This window comes from Phocoena phocoena, chromosome 15 (assembly GCF_963924675.1).
Source record: "Phocoena phocoena chromosome 15, mPhoPho1.1, whole genome shotgun sequence".
In the NCBI taxonomy this organism is placed as follows: Eukaryota; Metazoa; Chordata; class Mammalia; order Artiodactyla; family Phocoenidae; genus Phocoena; species Phocoena phocoena.
In genome coordinates, this window is record NC_089233.1 from 6564951 (window position 1) to 6580502 (window position 15552).

The 15552-nt window shown below is 55.6% G+C and overlaps 3 protein-coding genes across 4 annotated transcripts; 2 read left to right on the forward strand and 1 right to left on the reverse strand.

Annotated features, from left to right (window-relative positions):
* The first annotated feature begins 850 nt into the window (after positions 1 to 850).
* Positions 851 to 3543, forward strand: COPS6 (COP9 signalosome subunit 6). The gene is made up of 10 exons (XM_065892411.1): positions 851 to 961; positions 1159 to 1284; positions 1499 to 1630; positions 1945 to 2033; positions 2129 to 2191; positions 2526 to 2573; positions 2650 to 2764; positions 2854 to 2946; positions 3044 to 3144; positions 3283 to 3543. The coding sequence occupies exons 1-10, from the start codon at positions 886 to 888 to the stop codon at positions 3421 to 3423; spliced, it is 984 nt and encodes a 327-aa protein (XP_065748483.1). The 5' UTR covers positions 851 to 885; the 3' UTR covers positions 3424 to 3543.
* A 332-nt stretch (positions 3544 to 3875) lies between these two features.
* Positions 3876 to 11226, reverse strand: MCM7 (minichromosome maintenance complex component 7). The gene is made up of 15 exons (XM_065891905.1): positions 11079 to 11226; positions 9807 to 9886; positions 9337 to 9501; positions 9052 to 9176; positions 8798 to 8978; positions 8356 to 8493; positions 7927 to 8076; positions 7612 to 7726; positions 7389 to 7520; positions 7087 to 7170; positions 6413 to 6806; positions 6058 to 6141; positions 5331 to 5499; positions 4448 to 4557; positions 3876 to 4258 (listed from the first exon to the last, which is right to left on the reverse strand). Exons 1-15 carry the CDS (start codon positions 11107 to 11109, stop codon positions 4057 to 4059), a joined length of 2160 nt encoding a protein of 719 aa, XP_065747977.1. The 5' UTR covers positions 11110 to 11226; the 3' UTR covers positions 3876 to 4056.
* Positions 11227 to 11440: 214 nt separating this feature from the next.
* Positions 11441 to 15450, forward strand: AP4M1 (adaptor related protein complex 4 subunit mu 1). 2 transcript variants are annotated; one of them, XM_065892178.1, is made up of 15 exons: positions 11441 to 11583; positions 11685 to 11773; positions 12152 to 12258; positions 12337 to 12433; positions 12565 to 12675; positions 12764 to 12844; positions 13056 to 13118; positions 13217 to 13283; positions 13387 to 13440; positions 13568 to 13674; positions 13776 to 13870; positions 14216 to 14260; positions 14493 to 14543; positions 14678 to 14789; positions 14961 to 15450. In XM_065892178.1, the coding sequence occupies exons 1-15, from the start codon at positions 11526 to 11528 to the stop codon at positions 15183 to 15185; spliced, it is 1362 nt and encodes a 453-aa protein (XP_065748250.1). In that variant the 5' UTR covers positions 11441 to 11525; the 3' UTR covers positions 15186 to 15450. The 2 variants fall into 2 exon arrangements, with proteins under 2 accessions (XP_065748250.1, XP_065748249.1); XM_065892177.1 differs by having other exon boundaries at positions 11526 to 11583; positions 11685 to 11794; positions 14961 to 15185.
* Positions 15451 to 15552: the final 102 nt, after the last annotated feature.

The following is a 15552-nucleotide window of genomic DNA, read 5'->3' on the forward strand; positions in this document are numbered from 1 at the left end:
CTAAAAGAGCCAGCGAAATTGTAGGGGCAACAAGATGGAGTAAACGCAGTGTACACAACTTGCTTGGGTGCAGGGTTGGGGAGAGGGCTGGAGTAGGCCAGGTTTGCCAGAGGTGAGTTTGGAAAGAATGATGGAGATGGAGGGTAGAGGGAGGTTGGAAGAGGTTAGAAAACACTAGGGGGTGTTCCTAGTGCCCTAGGTAATACAGAAGGAGGAAAGATAGGACGTGTGGATGGAGCCTCTCAAGACCAGGCTCCACCGCCAAAGCATTCACTCAAAAATCATTTAGGTGCCCATGTTTCAGGTACAGTTTTGGTCACAGGGGTTACAGTGATGAAGGCGACAGAAGGCCCTTAAGTGGGGGTGAGTGAGGCGTGTGAAAGGAACAGACGTGAGGGCCAGTGTGGCTGAAGCACGGGGACCGAGAAGCAGAAAAGCAGAGGCCAGGGCCACCGGCAGGCAGTGGCCGGATCTTGCAGGGCTTTGCAGGCCATGGTTAGAGGTTTGGGTTTTATTCTGAGGGCAGCAACGGGACGTTTCATTCATTCTGCAACAGCCTTAGGAACTAGGTAGTCTGATCCCACTTTTACTGACGAGGACGAGCAGGGTGGGGTTAGGTAATTTGTTCAAGGTCAGCTGAAGGCTAGAGGGGCTACGAAAACCTGCCGTCTCTCCCCACCCCAGGGCCGCCTGCGCCACCCCACCGAAGCTAGGTAAATACAGGCGGCGCGCCCCAGATTTCTGGGCGTGCGCGCGCCACGGCGACACCGCGCATGCGCCTCTGCCTACGGAAGCCGGGAGGGAGGGGGAGAAGGGGAGGGAGGGGGAGGAGAGAGGGAGGGAGGGAGGGAGGGGGCGGGGCCGACGCTGGCGGGCGCGGGGGAAATGGCGGCGGCGGCGGCGGCGGCCCCTACGGCGAACGGGACCGGAGGGAGCAGCGGGATGGAGGTGGATGCAGCAGGTAATGGGCCGCGCGGGAGCGGCTTCTGGAGACTTCCTTGGGGGCGCGTCAAGGCCGTCCTGGACTCCCGGGAGAAGTCGGGAGGGCGGGTCAAAAGCGAGCTCCCTGGGTTAACTTGCGGGAGGAATGTATGGCCCGACTCTGCCGTCTCTCACTCCCGTCTCCCGGGAGGACTCTCACCCCCTCTTCCTCCTCAGTCGTGCCCAGCGTGATGGCCTCCGGAGTGACTGGCAGCGTTTCAGTCGCTCTTCATCCCCTCGTCATTCTCAACATCTCAGATCATTGGATTCGCATGCGCTCGCAGGAGGGGCGGCCTATGCAGGGTGAGTGTTCGGCGTAATTCTCCAGCCTCCTCTCCTTGGTCACCTCCCCCAAATGGTGGTCTTTCCCCTTCCTTTACTGAAGCCAGTTCCTCCTCCGCAGATCACCGTTTCCCTAATATTTGGTTCACACTGACCTCAGACCCTCGAGCTATAATGATTAGGGAAGTTTGGGGTTTCCTTACCCTCACCTCTTATGTGTCCTTCTCTCATCCAGTGATTGGGGCTCTGATCGGGAAGCAGGAGGGCCGAAATATCGAGGTGATGAACTCCTTTGAGCTGCTGTCCCACACCGTGGAAGAGAAGATTATCATTGACAAGGAATATTATTACACCAAGGAGGAGCAGTGTGAGAGGGGAATAGACGTGGGGGAGAGGAGTGGGAGTGGGGAGAAAAAGCAGAGTGGGGAAGATGGAGAGGGTCGGGAAAAAAAGTAAACAGGATAGGACGAGAACGGAGGAAAAGTGAAGCTAGAGTAGCTGAAGAGACCTTAGAAAAAGGACACATTCAGTTATTCCCTGCAAAGAAAGTGAGAAGACTGAGGAGATTAATTATTCTAAATAGAGCCAGCATGGGAAGGGGCGAAGCTGGTAAAAATACACCAGGAATTTCAAATCAAGGAAGGATGGTTTCAAGAAATATTCTGGCGCCTTCCTCTCCAGTTAAACAGGTATTCAAGGAGCTGGAGTTCCTCGGTTGGTATACCACAGGGGGGCCGCCTGACCCCTCCGACATCCACGTCCATAAGCAGGTATACACACTCACACTTGTGCATGCTGGGGCAGAGACTAGAGGATGAGGGGAAGATGGGCCCTGACACTTGTGTGCATTCTCCCCCTCTTCCAGGTGTGCGAGATAATTGAGAGCCCTCTGTTTCTTAAGTTGAACCCTATGACCAAGCACACAGATGTGAGTAAAACTAACCCCGTGCCCACCTTGTCCTGCTTGTCCATCACTATGGCCATCTTTCATTCTCATCCTGCTATCTTTAACTGTATGACATTTTTATTGAATTGAATCTCTTTTGCAGTTTACCAGCTGTGAGACTTTGGGTTAGTCACTTAACCTCTAAAGGGCATTTTCCCCGTGTATAAAATGGGGTAATTCCTACTTCACTAGGTCCTTTGGAAGGTTAGATGAGAAAATGTAATGTGAAAGGGCCAAGCCCGTTTTTGGCACTTAACATATAGGTTCAGGTGTGTTTGATGTTAGTAAGAGCTGTTCTCCCATCTCTTCTTTACAGCTTCCCGTCAGCGTTTTTGAGTCTGTCATAGATATAATCAATGGAGAGGTAGGTAATGCCCTGCCCTTCAACCCTCAGATTCTGCTCCTGGCATTTCCTCCTTTTGACTGTGTGTGCCCTGTAGGCCACAATGCTGTTTGCTGAGCTGACCTACACTCTGGCCACAGAGGAAGCTGAACGCATTGGTGTGGACCACGTGGCACGAATGACAGCAACAGGCAGTGGAGAGAACTCCACTGGTAGGGGAGGCTGGAGGGGCTTCGTAAGTGGGGGCGGAAGGTGTGGCCCCACTTCTTCTCCACCTTGGCCTGTCCCTGTCCCCCTGCAGTGGCTGAACACCTGATTGCACAGCACAGTGCCATCAAGATGCTGCACAGCCGCGTCAAGCTCATCTTGGAGTACGTCAAGGCCTCTGAAGCAGGTAGGACAGGTGTCTCCCCGGCACTTGAACCGCTTTTCCTCTCCCTCCTGGGGAAGCGACAGCATCCACGTTAACGCAGCCTCTGTTGTGCCTTTAGGAGAGGTCCCCTTTAACCATGAGATCCTGCGTGAGGCCTATGCTCTGTGTCACTGCCTCCCAGTGCTCAGCACAGACAAGTTCAAGACAGACTTCTACGATGTGAGTGTAAAGCCCAGGACAGGGAGGTGGGGCTCACACCGTCATCATGCACGCAGGACCTGGGACCTGGCTGTTCCCTGGGCATGCGGCTGGGGACCCAGAGCCCCTGGGGAACTGCCTCTTTCTGTTCCCTCGCAGCAATGCAATGACGTGGGGCTCATGGCCTACCTTGGCACCATCACCAAGACGTGCAACACCATGAACCAGTTTGTGAACAAGTTCAATGTCCTCTATGACCGACAAGGCATTGGCAGGCGGATGCGGGGGCTCTTCTTCTGATGAGAGGATACTTAAAAGGATGCAGCACAGGGGTCGGACAGCTGTCGAGAGGAGGGTGCTACACTCCATTTAGAGAAACCTGTTGCTAATAAAAGGGGAGCAGCCCCTCCGCACCCCTTCTAGTGGCTCTGTCCTCTCTGTTAGGTGCCACGCTCTTTTGGATCTTAAAGCCTTGATCCTACAGGCTCAGTGGATGGCCGAGAGGTGTTTCTCAGTTACTGCGGCACTGAGTGTTTACCACAGGGAGGTATGTGCCTGAACCCCAGAAGGCAGAGGTACTCGCGTCCATACTTTGAGACTATAAACTGGAGCGGGGGAGGGAGTGGAGACCCCGTGCAGTCTCTTATCAGTGCCTGGCAGGCAGAGCAGGAACTCCCCTGAGTAGACTGTGAGTGGCTGGAATAAGACAAGCGTAAAGGGAAAAGACAGGAATCTAGGAAACTCAAAATACCCTGTTGTAACAGAAGGCAGCAAATCTACACACACTTTATTAGCAAAATGAATGAGTAAAACAAGTGCAGCTTGGGAAAAAGAAGGGACCCTCCTTTCCCCTCAAGGGTATCTCTAGGTCTTTAAAGTAAGGGGGATTAGGACCATATGCAGAGTAGATACCAGTGTCTCAAGCGACTGGAATCACACAAAAGTGACCCGTGTCCGGGCGGCATTGACCTGCCAGACGTTCAGCTCCTCGTACTCGTCTAGGGCCGCCTGGAACTGAGCAGGTGTGAAGCCGCGAGACACGCAGCGCTGCTCTGCCTCGGAATACCGGACACTGCGGCCCTCCGAGGCCAACTCACGGACAGTGGCAAATATCACATCCGCTGGCCTCTGGGTCCTGGAGAAAACAAGCGTGGGTGTGCAAGGTCAGGGTACAACAAGAACACCCAGTACCAACAGAACAGCAGTGATCAGGGTTAGAATTCTGAGGCCAACATCACAGACACGGGGATGCAGAAGCCACAGGATAAATTTTCTGCTCAAGAAGGTCAAGGTAACTCCTGACGTCCTTCACTAAGCCGCTCACCTGGCTGCTTGCCCCTTGTCACCCAGAAGGGAGTCCTTGGACATCTCCATTAGCCGTATGGCTTCATTCACATCCTCCTTCTCCACTGTGTCCACCATTCGCAGACGTGCCTAAGGGGAGGGTAGGGAGAGATGGGAACGGGAGGAGGAGGGTGGCACGAAGTCAGGGACCCCCCCCCCACAGCTCCAGCTTTAAGGTTGGGCAACCCACGTGTTCCTACTCACAAAGGAGTAGAGGCCCCTCCCCTCCCGCCAAGCATCCGCAGTGTGGGGCCGGCACTGTCAGACCGAGACAAGTGCAATGCCCAGGGCAGCGTCCAGCAATTGCCCAAGTCTCCGCCTCTCAACACTGGCCAGTCCCGGTGTTCAGCTGTCCTGTGAGGGAGACCAGACCCTTCTGAACTCCACTGGGCTCCCCACCACGACAGATGGAGCTTGGGGAGCTCAGCCAAGAAAGCAACTGGCAGAGAGGTAGTGTCCCTGGGGCTCGGGAAGTGCTAGCTCAGCAGTAGGTCAGGTAATCACACTACCTGCACGAACAGCACTTTGGAGCCCCCAGGACTAAGGTCCGAGATGTGAGGACAGAAATGAACGTTCCTAGCACAGGATCTGGGACACGGGGAGTGAAGTTAACTCATCCACCCCCTCGGTGAGGTCGGAGAAGCAGGGAGAAGACCTTTCCCTCCACGGACGCTGGGCGTGCCCTGCGGGAGCAGCAAGTACCCACAGTGCGGTAGCACGGAGAGGACCGCTATCTGCACTGTCAGCACTTTAGCCCCGGCAGGGCCTGCGCGGAGGAGGGAGGCCGCGAGGGGCCACGTTCAGGCAGGCTGCCCAGTACAGCCCAAGTGGACCGTCCTCCAGCAGGACAGACCGGCACTCACCAGAGCAGTGGACAGCCGCAGGATAGCCAGCAGAGTCCGGGCGGAAGTGTAGGTGGCGTCCTTACTGGCCCAGGCCTCTCGCCTCATCTCCACATACGCTGCTGTGATGTAGTCGGCCAGAGACTCTGGCACCGTGGGCTGCTTCTCCTGGCACATAGCGATGTAACGTCTGTGGGAAAGCAGGAGAGAGGGGTGCAAAGAGTATGCTTTTTCTGCATCAAGAGTTTTACTTTGGGGGCGGGGTATTTTTAAGTAGAAAAAACAAAATCAGCAGATGAGTATTTGCTTGCTTAAATATCACTGATGGATTTCTCCAAATGCTGCATTTCAAATTATTCCCCAACTTTTAGGAAAATGGCCTTTACATGAATATGACAAGTCCACCTGTCTTAAGAGACGGTTTTGTTAACCTGAGGACTCCCTGGGAGTCCCTGACAGACTCCGTGGAGAGAACAGCGCTATCAGGTACCTGCGCTGCAGGATGCAGCTCTGCCAAAAATCTGCACCTGTCTCAACCCTGAGGTGGGCAGCTGGTGGAGGCAGCATGCAAGGCAGGTTCTGCGCCATGGTCTCCCATGGCCAGGCTAGGGGGACCTAGACTCACTGTTCTTAGACTCAGGACATGTGGTGGAGGAGTGAAAGCTTTTCAAGAGACGCACACACAGGCCAAGACACCGCCACCCATGGCACTTGGGCAAGTACACCAGTCCTCGCCCAGCTCTCCTACCTCATAAGCTTCATGTCCAAAGGTTCAAACTGGGCGGGGGGCTGCCGGCTGTGCTGGTGCACATAGGTGATGTGCTGGGCCAACCTGGGAAGAGGGGAGACAAGTAGGAACCCTGTCTCTTTGGCGCTACACGTCACACCCGAACTCTACATCTTGGCCCCTCACCTCTCCACCTCACAGCCTGGCAGGGACAAACTTTCAACCCTGACCCATTCTAACAACTGTCGACCAGCCCCTGCTGTATGAGGGAAAGGTTCTGGAGTTTCCATGAGCAGACAATGAGTTTTCCAATTTCTCCTCCAACTCCAAGGACTGTTACTAAGGGGTGTCTCCTTGAGTGCTGAGCTGCATTCACCTCAGGTCGTTGTCTCGGTCGGGCCGGTCCTGGATCAGCCAGAGAAGGTCAAATCGGGAGAGCAGCGCAGCAGGAAGCTGTATGTTCTGCTCCAGGCTGCGGCGAGGGTTGTAGCGCCCATAGGCAGGGTTGGCGGCAGCCAGGATGGAGCAGCGGGCATTGAGCGTTGTGAGAATGCCTGCCTTGGCAATGGAGATGGTTTGCTGCTCCATGACCTCGTGGATGGCCGTGCGGTCAGCCTCTGCCATCTTGTCAAATTCATCAATGCAGCACACACCCTGGTCAGCCAGCACAAGGGCGCCACCCTCCAAGGTCAGCTCTCCACTCATGGAGTCTCTCAGCACAGCTGCTGTGAGCCCCACTCCGGAGGAGCCGCGGCCTGTTGTGTACTGGCCTGAACAAAAGGGCCAGGGAGAAAGAAAATAGACATGTTTAGGAAAAGCAAAGAGGACAAGGGAGCAACAACGGGGCAAAGGACAGAAGAAACAGGGCTAGTGAGGCAAGGCCTGTACTGAACTGCTCTGACCCAGCCAGGCCTTCCCAAGGCAGCTGCAGGTCTGTGGGTGGTGGCACTGAATCTCCATTCCCCAACGCTCCCAGAAGAGAACAAACACGGACGCGTGGTGGTCCTACTCCTGCCCTCAGTTTGCCTTTCCCAGGATCTGGCTACTCACTGCGGGGGGCCAGGCGGTCAATGTAAGACAGGAGCTGAGACTTGGCCACACCAGGATCCCCCATCAGACAGATGTTGATGTTGCCTGGAGGAAGCGAAAGAAGTCCCTGAATGACTATTCCTTCAATGCAAGTCGTCCAAACACAGAGAAAAGTGCTTTCGAGTCTGCCCCCATCATGCCCAGCACCATTTCTTTTAATCCCACCCCGTGCCCTGGAAGCCAAGACGCCTGCTCTTTTATTCTGTGGCCTATGGGACACGGGCCCTGGTCACCCATCCTTTCTTCCTGAACGCTGCACTCACCCCTGATCTTCATGCCTCGAGGAGACTGGTCCACCCCTCCCACCAGCAGGAGCAGCAGCGCCTTCTTCACATCTTCGTGCCCATAGATCTCTGGGGCGATGGAGGCTGCCAACTTTTCATAGAAATCCTCCTCTGTGGGAAAGGGAAAAGTAAGAACGTTTTCTGGGGGATAAAAAGTGCTCGGATGAAACTCACATTCCCAGTCTTTCCCCCGACCCCTCACCTGCAATTTGCCTCAGTTCCTCCCTGCTCAGTTCTCCTGCCCCAGACTCATCATCCTCACTCTTACTCATCTTCACAATCCGATGGGCTTCCAGGTAAGTTTCCGAGAGTAAACCCTTGGGCAGGAAGATGCCAGGGTATGGATGAAGTTCTTTAACTTGCCCATCCACGTGATTCCCTCAGGAGTTCCTAACAAAACCTTTCGTTCTGCTTTGGTGTCCTGCTATTGACACTTTTCTCTGTGGGGCTGGATAAGAATAAGGGGATAAGAAGAAAAAGGAAAAACCACCTCCTCATTTTAAACTCCCTTTCTCACCTGGACCATCTGTCGGAACCCAGCGCGCAGGACTGGCAAGAAGATACCAGTGACACTGACATGGTCCCCGGGCTGGGCAATCCTTGTGTTCTCTCCTTCTACCAGCACTGTGATGCTGCGAGGGATATTTCCCACGGGCACTTGGTCGCTCTGGGGGAGAAGGGTACGTGAGGCCTCCAAAGACTAACCTCCCCTCCTGCTCTTCCGCTTCCTGGCCTGCTCAGCCTCACAGAAGCCGACAGGAGGGAAGCTGAGCTCTCCTTTACCTCTTCCCAACTTAATCAGAAAGTTCCAGTTAAACTTCCCTGCTGCTCTTGATGACTTCTCTATCTCAGCTCCTCTCTCGCTTGTTCTAATTCCTTCCTTCTACTCCAGTGGACTCCCAAGCTCCACCTTCCCTGGGTCCTGGACCACACACCCCAAACTCACATGTTCTTGCATCTTCATTTCCTGGAATTTGATGAACTTGGAGCCACGTGTCTGTAGGTATAGCCGCCCTCCTGAGCGGTTGGTCTGGCACTCCTGGCTCGGGCACATGATCAGAGGCATGAAAGTGGGAGACTGGATCTAAGATGCAAAAAAGGAAACACCAAAGGAAATCATAAGAAAAGGAGCTCCTTAGAGTCAGTTACTTGAATCACATTCCTCTTTGTCACAAAAGCCAGGGAACTTTCGAATGTCTTACGTTATCCCTGGTAGATGTCAACAAACAGAAAAAACATAGAATGTACAAAAAGACCACTCCACGCTAAAAAGAAGATGAAAGGTGAACACACCACCATGTTTTACAATAATCAGAGAATATAACAAGTGAACATCAGCAGACAAAACTAGTTCTTACAAAACGCACTGTTCGTTGCTCCATACATACCGGCTGATAGGTCTCTGCCCCACACTGGTCACATGTGTAAGTGGCCACCACCATCCTGGGTTTGACTTCAGAGACACGAGTGACAATTCCACGCACTGTTACCAATTTCCCCACAGAGTCAGCCCGTACTTCCCGGATCACGCGAGGCTTGTTACTACTGGGACCTTGAAAATACAGCTCACTAAGGGAAAAAACTGTCATTAGCAAGGCTCTGGGGATCAAACCCCACACCCTTCCCAACCGAGACCACTCACAATCTGCGCATGAGTTCAGGAGGATACTGGTTCTGGGGGCTCCGGGCTGCCCCAGGGTCCCGGCTCCGCTGCTCCATCATCAACCGGTGCTCAATGTAAACGTCCAGAACATCTTTATTTACCACCTAAAGGAAAAGGCAAAAGCCAGAATGGTGAAAGGACAGCACGTAAAGGGGGCCAGGCAGAAATCACTGCCCCCTTTCTGCCAGCTTGGAAAGCCAGCTTTCTGCCCCCCGAGAACCTTCTCGAAAAATACCTAAGTTCCATGCCTTGCATTTTTCTCACCTCCCTCTCCTTGTACTGAGGCAGCAGCTCTTGTATAGCATCAGCGAAGAGCTTGGCATAGCGCTTGGTGTTCTCACAAATTGAATCCACCAGCTCAGGGTCATCCTCAGCTACATCATCTAGGTCTATGTACACTGCCACTTGCTCCCGATGAGCCAATCGAACCTGGGGTGGGGAGGAGATAGCCACGGGGACAAATTTACCTTACCAGTGTTGACAAGCAAAAATCTGTCACCACAAGCTCAGCACACAGGTCCCAGGCCCCACATGGGAGAAACAGCAGTGTGAGACAGAACAAGACTCACTTCTCAGCTCCGCTAACCCCTGAAAATACCTTAATTATTGTGAATCTAGTGATACACTGGTATCAGGTATGGTGTTAAGCTTGTAACTTACACAAAAATGCGTTTGCTAATAGCTCTTATAGCTTAAGTCACTGCCCCATTCCCTCTACCCAACCTTAGACTTACCAACTGGTTCCCATACTTGAACTGCTTCTTGCCAAATTCATCATCCTGGTAAAACTCTTGTAAGAATTTCTTCACCTTTTCTATAAGAAAAGCGTAAAACCGTAAAAGTCAACCTTTCTTCAGTTACCTTACTGCAAAACCCGTCTGAGAGAAATCTAAGAAACTCACCTCCATTTAAAATGAGATCGATGAACTCATCAATCGAAACAACATTCAAATAAGCCTACCTAATTCTCCCCAAACAGGGCAGAACTCTTTTTCACAAGCCTGTTTTGGCCTAGGGAAGAAAAAGCGGCCCCGGGCAGTTTAGAGTATTAAACGATACCCTCCCCGCAGGGGAATTCCACTCTCTGCCTTAGTTAGAAATCTCAGTACCGTTTCCTAAGGGCCTCCCACAGCCGGCAGCACACTCAGGTCTCAAGGTTCTCAGCGTTTCTTCTACGCGTTTTATTCTCCTTTTCTTTCGGTCCCCTAAACCGCTGCCCTCACTGGGATCTCCGCCACCAGGCCCGTCCTCCGCCCCACCCCCTCTCCCGCCACGGCTTCCGCTCTTAGTAAACAAAGAAGCACATGGGCCCAGATGCCGCCACCTCACAGCCCGGGATTCCTCCGCCCAAGGCGGGAGCCCGTCCGGCGATTGGCCGGCTCGTCAAGGCCCACACCGTCCCACCCCACCACTTCCTCCCTCTGCCTCTGATAAGCACCCCAATTCCAGGCAGGCCCCCACCCTCTGCAGCTCTCTCCGAGGCCACCGCGCGGAAGGACACTGTTTACACACGACACTCCTTCCAGCGGCGTCGCGCAACTTCCGCCCGCCTCCACTTCCGCTTGGAGGTGGGCCTAACGCGGCCAATCCCGGAGCGCAGCGGCCGGCCTGCCCGCCCCCCGGGCTTCGGCGCGTCTCGGGCGCTCGGAGCACCTAAGAGCTCGGAGGGAAGTGGGACTACGGGTGGCCGACGCTGAACCTTTGACAGGGTTCCCTGAGGTCCTGGTCTCCCCTTGGCGCGACCCTTCCTTCTGGAACTTGCAGCCGGGGTGTCCGCCCACCCACCACGAGCCCTACTTCTTTCCCGTACGCGGTTACCAGCTACCCCCCGACCTCGGCGCCCCGTGCGCATCCCAGGCACCGCGTGCCTCCAACCCGCCACCTCCCGACCCTGCCTCGGGCCTCGCGCGCCGAACTCGGTCCCCCGGGACCCCCGCTCACCCAAACAGGTGTTGACCAGGAAACTTCCCGCGCAGGACGCCCCTCCCACACTTGCAGACCCTCACCTTTCTCGAGCGCGTAGTCCTTAAGTGCCATTGCTGCCGAGGGCTGTGCGGCAGCAGTTGGCGGGCTCTGAGCTCTCACTCCCCGGACAGCTAAAACGTCCGCGCGGCGGACTGCGGCCGACCAACCGAAATTGGCGCGAAACGTCGCTCCCCACGTGACCAGCGCCGCTGAGTGCGGGCCAATCGGAGAAGACGCCCTCCGCCCCTCCCACTCGCCACGGGCCCCTGCCACGACCAATCAGCGGGCGCACCTGGGCTGAGTGACGGGGGAGCGGCGCGGGTGTCAGGAGGGAAAGGCTGGGCGAGGCTTGGGCGGGCGCCGGGTTTCCCGCGGTCGAAGGAGAATCGCTCTTAAAGGGCCAGCCCACTCGCGTCCTTTTGTTCCGGGGCCGCAGGGCGGGGCAGGCCCAACTTTCGCTGTCTCCTGGTCTACTGTCCAGAACGGCCATGATTTCCCAGTTCTTCATTCTGTCCTCCAAGGGGGACCCGCTTATCTACAAGGACTGTATCCTTGGCCAGCGGGGCTGGGGGGAGGGGCTGGGTGGGACTAGTGCCCCCGAGCCAGCCAGTATCGCCAGCTCCTTAGCTGTCCTTCCACCCGGTCAGTCCGCGGAGACAGCGGAGGCCGGGATGTGGCCGAGCTCTTCTACCGGAAGCTGACGGGACTGCCTGGAGACGAGTCTCCGGTTGTCATGGTAACCACTGGCGGGGGTGGGGTGGAGGGGATCCGCTTGGTGGGTCTGGGTGGGGGGGCGCCTCCTCCCAGGGCTGTTTCCTTGAGAGCTTCCAGTTGGGGGGTACATTCCTCTAAATAATATTAATAGAAGTTTATTGAGCGCTCACAATGCACCAGGCACAGCTCCCCGCACGTCTCAATCCTCAGCCACTCTGGAGTAGGTACTATTATTAACTCCATTTACACATTAGGAAGCTGGGCCCTGGGGAGGTTTCGTATGTGGCACAAGTCACGCTGCTAGTAAGTAGGGGAATCAGGATACCAGCCCAGGTCTCATGGGCCAGGAATCACCACAACTCTTTCTTGCTAATGCTTTTCCCCCCTGCCTCTGCCTCAGCACCACGATGACCGTCATTTTATTCACATCAGACACAGCGGCCTCTATTTGGTGGCCACGACTTCAGAAAACATTTCTCCCTTCAGCCTCCTAGAGCTGCTCTCCCGGTGAGGAGGGCGGGGCTGGGCACACGGGCGTGGGGGTCAGAGAGGAGGAGGGTATGCACACTCCGTCCTGTTCTGCAGGCTAGCCACGCTCCTGGGTGATTACTGTGGCTCTCTGGGTGAGGGGACCATCTCCCGCAACGTGGCTCTGGTCTACGAACTTCTGGATGAAGTGCTGGTGAGGTCCAAGGATGTCCCTCCCTGTCCCCCGTTCCCTGAAGATGCATCCCATGGTTGGGAGGCTGAGTCCATTCATTTTCACCCCTTCCCCCCCTGACCACCCAAAGACTGCCCTTCCTTTACCTATAGGACTATGGTTATGTACAGACCACATCCACGGAGATGCTGAGGAACTTCATCCAGACGGAGGCTGTGGTCAGCAAACCCTTCAGCCTCTTTGACCTCAGCAGCGTTGGCTTGGTCAGTCCAGGGACAGATGAGGCCAGGATTGAGGAGGGTTAGTGGGAAGTGTCATATGTGAGGATTGATTGCTTTGGATGATTTCCAGTTTGGGGCTGAGACCCAACAGAGCAAAGTGGCCCCCAGCAGTGCAGCCAGCCGCCCGGTGCTGTCCAGCCGCTCTGACCAGGTGAGGGAGGGATTGATGGGTTCAGATCCTCTGATTTTTCTCTCAGCCCCCAGAGTCCAAGATCCCAGCATATCTTTCCACCTTCTCTAGACGTGGATCCCTTTCCTTACCCGCGTCCCCAACCCAGGGCTCCAGCCTCCACTGTCCTGTCCTTTCTGCCTGTCCGCGTTAAAACACAGGCTGATCAACCCCCAAATCCCTCTTTCCTTAGAGCCAAAAGAATGAAGTGTTTCTGGATGTGGTCGAGAGATTGTCCGTCCTGATAGCCTCTAACGTAAGTTCGGGCCCCCAGCCCCGCGGCTGAGGACAGGCGGCCTTTGGGAAGTGTGTCGGGGAGGTCACGTCTGGGCATTGACCTCCTGTCACTCTCAGGGCTCGCTGCTGAAGGTGGACGTGCAGGGAGAGATACGACTCAAGAGCTTTCTGCCCAGCGGCTCTGGTGAGCAGCCTGCAGGCTGGACCAGGGTGGGGTCTGGGACAGGCTCCTTGGTGGCATGTACGGGGTATTTGGCAGCTGCTTCTTCTGTTCCTTCCTCTGACAGAGATGCGCATTGGCTTGACGGAAGAGTTTTGTGTGGGGAAGTCAGAACTGAGAGGTGAGAAAGTGGGTCTTTCTCTCCTAGGTCGAGGTCACTGTCAAAGTTTTCATGGAGGGAAGTTAGAGACAGATCCCCACCCCCTCCCAAAATATGGGTTAGGAGAGGGGTCTTTCTCTCTTTCCAGGTTATGGGCCAGGAATTCGGGTGGATGAGGTCTCATTTCACAGCTCGGTGCATCTGGATGAGTTTGAATCTCATCGAATCCTCCGCCTGCAGCCACCTCAGGGTGAGGTCAGGATCGGGCTGGCCTAGCATATTCCACCTACCGAGGGGAAGGGAGGCAGTTCAGGTGTGAGGAGACCAAACTCACCTCCATTGCTCTCTGGTCTCAGCTGACGGTGATGAGGTATCAACTCTCAGATGACCTCCCCTCCCCGCTCCCCTTCCGGCTCTTTCCCTCCGTGCACTGGGACCGAGGCTCAGGCAGGTGAGACCGTTTCCCCGTTCTAGAAGTTCTCTGGAGCCCAAGCCAACATGTGTACGCATGTACGTGTGTGTGTGCACATATATGCACGTATCTGTTTACCCCTCGGACTGGCTGTGAAGGAGTGGTGGTGGTGGTGATATTGGCTCCGAGTTAGTAAAGGCACCCTCCCCCACAAGTGGACTCAGCTCCGTGAATGTAATGGCTCGTGGAGTTGGGTGGATTTCAGCCCTTCTCTCTCTGTCTTGGGGCAAAATCCACACAGCCACACGTGGGGGCCCTGTGTGAGGGATGGTGAGATGCCGGTAGGATAGGGCCTGAGTAACAGTGTTGTGCCCTCCCACCCAGGCTCCAGGTTTATCTGAAGTTACGATGTGACCTGCCCCCAAAGAGGTAAGTGGGGGTAGCCAAGCTTAGTCCAGCTACGTAGGGTAGGAGACAAGGCCAAGATACCTGCTGTTTCCACCTTCAGGTGCGGCCACCAGCCTCAGAATCCAGCTTAGAGGCACTAGAGTTTGGGAAGGGGGTGGGGTGGCACTTGTGCAGAACTGCAGTCGTGACAGTAATGAAGATGGGACACGTCACGACCTTCCTGGGGCTGACTCTGGTCCTTTTTTCCTTGCAGCCAGGCTCTCAACGTCAGGCTGCACCTTCCCCTGCCACGGGGGGTGGTCAGGTGAGCGTGTGTGCACCGTGGGCCCGTGGGTGGGTTTACCAGCTTCTCTGGACAACAGGACGGCACTGGGGGAGGAGAGTGGGAGCTGTGGGATGGCAGGGGCTAACCCAGCACCTTTCCTCTCCCAACTCCAGCCTGTCTCAGGAGCTGAGCAGCCCAGAGCAGAAGGCAGAGCTGGGGGAGGGAGCCCTTCGCTGGGACCTTCCTCGGGTGCAGGGAGGCTCTCAGCTCTCAGGCCTTTTCCAGGTATCAGCCGCTGAGTCTCGAAGGCCCTCTCCTCCCAACTCCACTTTCAGCCCTGACCCATAGCCTCCTAATGCGGTCGGTCCGTGTGGTCAGCTTCCTGGCCCCTCGGCTCCCCTGCCCTCCTTCCTGTTGGGGCCTTCAGCACCCTTCTCCTGCCTCTGCCCCTCACAGATGGACGTCCCGGGCCTCCCCGGGCCTCCCGGCCAAGGCCCCTCCACCTCGGCTCCTCCTCTGGGGCTGGGCCCCGCCAGTCTCTCGTTTGAACTTCCCCGGCACACATGCTCTGGCCTCCAGGTTCGCTTCCTCAGGCTGGCATTCAGACCATGCAGCAACGCCAATCCCCACAAGTGGGTGCGACACCTAAGCCACAGCGACGCCTATGTCATTCGGATCTGAGGCTCCCAAACGAGGACACGGGTGGCAAAGGAGGTGATCTGTGCATCAGGAGAAGGACAACCTTTCCTCTCCCAGCATCCTGGCCTGTGGCTGTGGCTCTGGCTGGAAGGGTCCTGAGTCCTAGAGAGCAGGGGGGCTCCACGGGTTCAACCGCCCGTCCGTGGGATCTGACCCAGGAAGGACTGAGGTGGATCACAATTTAAAAATCAAACTTTTATTCTGAGGAACTGACTGTACAATACTGAAAGAGAAAGTCACGTGGGGGAAGCTGACTACTATTTCCTTCCACCCAGCGTGCGTGCGTGCGTGCGTGCGTGCGTGTGTGTGTGAGAGAGAGAGAGGGAGAGAAAGGGAGAGAGAGAGAGAG

Bases quoted from the DNA above. Each gene is read 5' to 3' on its own strand.
- COPS6 (XM_065892411.1), top strand. From the start codon at position 886: ATGGCGGCGGCGGCGGCGGCGGCCCCTACGGCGAACGGGACCGGAGGG. The intron at 1,285-1,498 runs GTGAGTGTTCGG...TCTCTCATCCAG, and splicing joins GGAGGGGCGGCCTATGCAGG to TGATTGGGGCTCTGATCGGG. The intron at 2,192-2,525 runs GTGAGTAAAACT...TCTTCTTTACAG, and splicing joins CTATGACCAAGCACACAGAT to CTTCCCGTCAGCGTTTTTGA.
- MCM7 (XM_065891905.1), bottom strand. From the start codon at position 11,109: ATGGCACTTAAGGACTACGCGCTCGAGAAAG. The intron at 5,500-6,057 runs GTAGGAGAGCTG...GCTTTCCCACAG, and splicing joins TTGGACATGAAGCTTATGAG to ACGTTACATCGCTATGTGCC. The intron at 4,259-4,447 runs GTGAGCGGCTTA...TGTTTTCTCCAG, and splicing joins GACAAGGGGCAAGCAGCCAG to GACCCAGAGGCCAGCGGATG.
- AP4M1 (XM_065892177.1), top strand. From the start codon at position 11,526: ATGATTTCCCAGTTCTTCATTCTGTCCTCCAAGGGGGACCCGCTTATC. The intron at 11,584-11,684 runs GTATCCTTGGCC...CCACCCGGTCAG, and splicing joins CCCGCTTATCTACAAGGACT to TCCGCGGAGACAGCGGAGGC. The intron at 12,676-12,763 runs GTCAGTCCAGGG...GATGATTTCCAG, and splicing joins ACCTCAGCAGCGTTGGCTTG to TTTGGGGCTGAGACCCAACA.